The 5,875-nt window shown below is 36.2% G+C and overlaps 1 protein-coding gene across 1 annotated transcript in view; it reads left to right on the forward strand.

Moving 5' to 3' along the window:
* The window catches only part of GPR98 (G protein-coupled receptor 98), a 962,819-nt gene that overhangs the window by 170,903 nt on the left and 786,041 nt on the right, over positions 1–5,875 (forward strand). The window contains 1 exon segment of the mRNA XM_006875701.1: positions 1,918–2,059. Within this exon segment, the coding sequence (XP_006875763.1) occupies positions 1,918–2,059 (142 nt within the window).

Here is a 5,875-nt window from a genome sequence, read left to right on the forward strand (position 1 = left end):
CAGCACAATATTGAATAGGAGCGGTGATAAAGGGCATCCTGTCTGATTCCTGTTCGCAGAGGGAAGGCTTTCAGTTTCTCTCCATTAAGCGTGATGTAGGCTGTTGGTTTTGTATATATGCTCTTGATTATGTTTAGGGATTTCCCTTCAATTCCTACTTTGTTGAGAGTTTTTATCAGGAATGGATGTTGGATTTTGTCAAATGCCTTTTCTGTGTCAATCGATACGATCATGTGGTTCTTTTCCTTTTTCTTATTTATATGATGAATTATGTTGATACAACATTCTTATCAACAGAGAAAAGATTGAAGTTGTCAAGGACTTCAGTCTTCTTGGATCAACTGTCAACACTTATGGAAGCAGCAGTCAAGAAATCAAATGACGTATTGCATTAGGCTAATCTGCTGCACAAGACCTTTTTTGAGTGTTGAAGGGCAAAGATGTCATCTTAAGAACTAAGGTACACCTGACCCGAGCCCTGGTGTTTCAATAACCTCATATGCATATGAAAGCTAGACAGTGAATAAGGACGACCATAGAATAATTGATGCCTTTAAGTTATGGTGTTGGAGGAGAATATTGAAAGTGCCATGGGCTGCCAAAGAACCAATAGATCTGTTTTGGAAGAAGTGCAGCCAGAGTGCTTCTTAGAGGACAAGATGGCCAAACTTTGTCTCTCGTACTTTGGACGTATTGTCAGGAGGGACCAGTTGCTGGAGAAGGATATCATGTTTGGAAAGGTGGAGGGTCAGAGGAAAAGAGGACGACCCCCAATGAGATGGACTGGCCAAATGGCAGCATCGATGGACTCAAGCATGGCAACAGTAATGAGATTGGCCCAGGATCGGGCAGTGTTTCCTTCTGCTGTGCATAAGGTCGCTATGGGTCCGTACTGACTCGATGGCACCTAACAACAACAACCTATTTGTTCCGTTTGAAATTGATCAAACATGCAACCCAATATGTGGAAGTTAGAAATAAAGAGGAAAGACTGGTTGTTGAAAAATATGGTCTTGGTGATAGAAATAACACTGGATATCACATGATAGAATTTCGCAAAACTAATGAAGGATTCTCTGTGCAAATTATTGAATGATGCAGAAAGCATCAAAAGAAGATGGAAGGAATACATGTAGTCACTGTACCAAAAGGAAATGGTTGATGTTCAACTGTTTCAAGACGTAGTATATGATCAAGAGCCAATGATACTGATGAAGGAAGTCCAAGGTGCACTGAAGGTATTGGCAAAGAACAAGGCACCAGCAATTGATGGAATAAAAATTGAAATCTTTCAAAAAAGCAAGGAAACACAGGAAGCACTCACTAATCTATGCCAAGAAATTTGGATGACAGCTATCTGGCTGACTGATGGGAAGAGATCTGTATTTGTACCCATTCCAAAGAAAAGTGAGTGTTTCATTTTGTAATTCAGAGGGTTGCTATAAGTGGAGCCACCTTCATGAATGGCACCTAACAACGACAACAATATTCTGAAGTTTTTTCTGAATTTTGTTACAATATTTGATACTGGAAGAAATTTATTATTATGTTAAGGAACTTATTTAATATGCGGATCTTGTCAAAGTGTTTCACAAACTGCTTGGAAATGGTAACTCATATTTCTTTGTTATAATTTACTAAGATATTTTTGATGTTTCTAAAATCATTTTATTTTATCTCTTCATGCCTTCATAACTTAACCAAATGTATACTTTCTTTTCTTTCCCAATTTTTTAAAAAACTAAATATTGTCAATTTAAACAAAAAACCTTTAATGAAAAAATGTGAACAAAATGTTGTGCAAAATAGCTTACTCTTAACATTGATAACTGTTGGAAAGACTGTTTCTTTTCAAGTATTATGTATAACTTTGAGAGTTATTTAACATGTAGTTGTCTATATTTACCTTTTGACTAGATTCTTCATTTTGCTGATGGAGAAAGATATAAGAATGTTGACATCAGGATTCTTGATGATGACATTCCAGAAGGAGACGAAAAATTTCAGCTGATTTTAACAAATCCTTCTCCTGGACTAGAGCTGGGAGCAAACACAATATGTAATTGCTAATTTCTTTTACATAACAACTCCCTGATGAGCTTAACATATTCACAAATGAAGGGGAACACAAAGTTGTAATGGTCTTCAATTCTTAAAATGAAAAACAAGTATTGTGAAATTTCTTTGTCAGTATAACAATACTTGTATATACATGTATGTGTGTATAAAAGACTATGTGTCTATAAAAATAGATTGGTACCAAAGAGACTATTAAAATTTTTTCAATGGTTGTAGACTGTAGTTAATTTATAGATGTCTTTTCTTAGGAAGCTTAATTCTGCTTCTGATTTTCTGCTTCACGAGGGAAACAATGATAGATAGCTGTTTTAGTGTCAACTGCTGTAGTATTTCTGTATGGGTATGATGTGTATTGATAGTTCCAATAGACCACAGAAGCCATAATTCTTTGGTTGAAACAGATTGACCTTGTTACTAAAGTCATCCTAATCACTGCTTGTTCAGTGCCTGCTAACTTCTTACATGAAGTTAAAAAGGAGACAAAGGAGAAAATCTCGGGGCTATACAGAGTATTAGGTTTAAAAGCCACTATTAAAATGTCACTTAATAAGTTATTTCTGGTGATAAATGAACCAAGTGAACATGTTTTTGTTATTAAGTGCCTTGGAGTCAGTTCATGTATAGGACTTCCAGGGAGCACTGGTGGGTTTGAACCACTGACCTTGTAGTTATCAGTCCAGAGCTTATCCTATAGCACTGCAGGGTACTCACTGATTCTTCAACCTTCTAGTTTTGCCAGTGACTGAGTGTTCTTTGAGACACTTTAAATTTGACTAGATGAAATAATATATTATCTTTCTTTAAGTCAGCTTTAATTAGGGTTTCTGTTGTTCACACAGAGAAGATGCTTTTATTTTTCTTTAAATATTTCAGTGTGTTTTTGGTAAAAGTTTACACAGTAAACTTAATAATTTATATACATACTGTCAATGACATTAGTTACATTGTCAATATTCTCATTATTTCCATTCTGATTGTTCTATCTCCATTAACTAAGCTTAATTGCCATTCCCCAACCCCCGCCTATGACTTTGTCATCTTTGCTGTATAGTAAATATTGGCCACTTGGTCTCATATTGAAGATTTCCTTTTTTTAAGGAACCACAGTACTCATGGGTGTTATTGTTATATTTATGAGCCAATCTATGGCTTAGGGAATTATTTTTGTTCAAAGTTTGAAGAGTATATCAGGACAATAATCATGGGGGCCCCTGTTGATCTTTGTTAGATAAGTCTGGTCTTTTATTCATAGTTTTGTTCTACAGTTTTCTCCTATTCTGCCTGGAATCATCTTTACATCCCTGGTCAGAACAGTCTCCAGTGGTAGTCAGGCACCATCTAGTTCTTCTGGTCTCAGGAGAGATGAGGCTATTAGTCCTGAAGACTTTTTCTTTGAATCCTTGGTTTCCATCTTTCTCTTTTTTATCCAGACAAGTACAGTCTAATAATAACTCAAATGGCTGCCTTCGAGCTTTAAAGACCCCAGATACTACTTATCAAACTGGGATATAAAGCATAAACCTTATGGACAATGTTGTGATAGAAGATTCTCAATCAGCACTTGGTGTTCATACTAGTAACCCTCCCATATATTACACAATGCTCTAAAAGAAAAGATTTCATAAAAAACACATACTTTGGGGATTATTCTGAAGTTATTGCCTTAATGTGCAAGCATCTGAGTTTTAGTAAAAAACATGAAGAAATTTTGATTAATCCAAGGACTAGTTTCTACTTTTATTGCTGTATTGGCATGTCTCTTCTCCTCTTATATGAAGTCATAGAGAATTAGGACCCACACTACTTCAGTATGACTAAATCTTTAAATACCCCATTTCTAAAGCAGGTTTATATTCACAGGTTCAGGGGTTAGAACTTCATTCTATCTTTGTGACAGCCACAGTTCAACTCATAAAAACATTGAATTAAAATTTTAGATTATTTTTGAGAGATTTGACAACACTATGATACTGAGGTTTTCTTTTAAAAAATGATATACACTTCCGTATACCTAGGTTATCTTTGATGCCATTGTCTATACGGATTCCCTCAAAAACAAACCCTGAGAAAAGGATTTGGATGTAAAAAGTGTACTTGAGAGATGAATATTGAGGATTGGTGAGAAAGTAAGGAAGTCAGACGGGAGAAAGGAAAGCTGATAGAAAATGTGTTAAATGAGCAAGTACTGTATGGTCAACTGAGCCTCAATCTTGCTGGTGTCCTGACTACCATTTCTCATTGCTTGAGTGTGCTTTTGCTTGATAAGTCTCTAGCGCTGCTATCTTGATGTTGTGCTCAGACATCATGACTTGCCTACTGCCATTGGGCAAACAGGAATTGCTACAGGGTATTCAAAAGTAGGCAGAAGACACGTGGATGAAACATTGATAGTATCAGCCACGATAGTGCATTAAAATGCATAATTTTCTTCCTACTGCATTTAAACACTATAGGATAAGCACTGTACTGTGAACCTAATGGTCAGCATTTCAAACCCAAAAGCCATTCCTTGGAAACACTATAGCGGTTCGCTGTGAATTGGAACCAACTCAATGGCACTTAACAACAACAACAGCAACAGATTTTATATACTTTAGATTAATCCCCAGGTATTTCTCCTATTATGAATGAGATCCCTTTTCTATTACATTTTAAAACTAAGCAATGATGTAAATAATATTTTAACAATCTTTAAGAATTCATGTATTGATGCTTACTTCCTGACTTTGTACACCATTTCTGCCGTTTTCTAGCTTCTGAGTTTCCACATATTCTCTGCCTGTGCTTCATAGGGCTAAACCGCATAGAATTAGGTGAAAATTAAAATTAGTTGCTGTTATTGTTGTTGTTAAGTGCCATCAAGTCAGGTCTGACTCATAGTGACCCTGTAGAAGTTTTCTAAGGAGCAGCTGGTAGATTTGTACTGTCAACTTTATGATTAGTAGTTCAATACTTATCCTATGTAAAATGAGTTAGGCTAAATAATTGTTGTGGTTGTTAGGTGCTATTGAACCAGTTTCAACACATAGTAACCCTATATACAACAGAACGAAATACTGACAGGATAGGTGACCTCCTCACAATCACTGCTATAGTGAACCTATTGTTGCAGCCATTGCGTCAGCCCATCTTGTCCTCCTCCTTTTTGTTGGCCACTTGCTTTACCAAGTGTGATGTCCTTCTCCAGGGACCACTCCCTCCTGATAACATGCCCAGAGTATAGGACATGAAGTCTCTTAATACTTAGCTTTTAAGTATTTGGCTTAAAAGATGTACATTTGGCTGTACATCTTCCAAGACAGATTTGTTCATTCTCTGGAAGTTCATCATACTATGTTCATTATTCTTTGTCAACACTACAATTCAAATGCATCAATTCTTCTCAGGTTATCCTTATTCATTATCTAGTTTTCACATGCTTATTGATGTGATTGAAAATACTATGACTTGGGTCATGCATATCTTAGTCTTCAAATGACATCTTTGCTTTTTAACACTTCAAAGAGGTCTTTTGCAAGATGTCATTTTATTTCTTGACGTTTCATTGAATTGGTTCTAAGTAAAATTATATTCTTGACAACTTCAACTTTTTCTCCATTTGTTATGATTTGCTTATTGGTCCAGTTGTGAGGATTTTTGTTTTCTTTATCCTGAGGTGTAATCTTTACTGTTTAACACAACATAGGTTAATGTAGTGCTGTAGGAGCTCTGGTAGCGTAGTGGTTACGACTTGGGCTGTGAACCGCAAGGTCAGCAGTTCGAAACTACCAGCTGCTCCGCGGGAGAAAGATGAGGC

Source organism: Chrysochloris asiatica, unplaced genomic scaffold (assembly GCF_000296735.1).
Source record: "Chrysochloris asiatica unplaced genomic scaffold, ChrAsi1.0 scaffold00336, whole genome shotgun sequence".
Classification (NCBI taxonomy): domain Eukaryota; kingdom Metazoa; phylum Chordata; class Mammalia; order Afrosoricida; family Chrysochloridae; genus Chrysochloris; species Chrysochloris asiatica.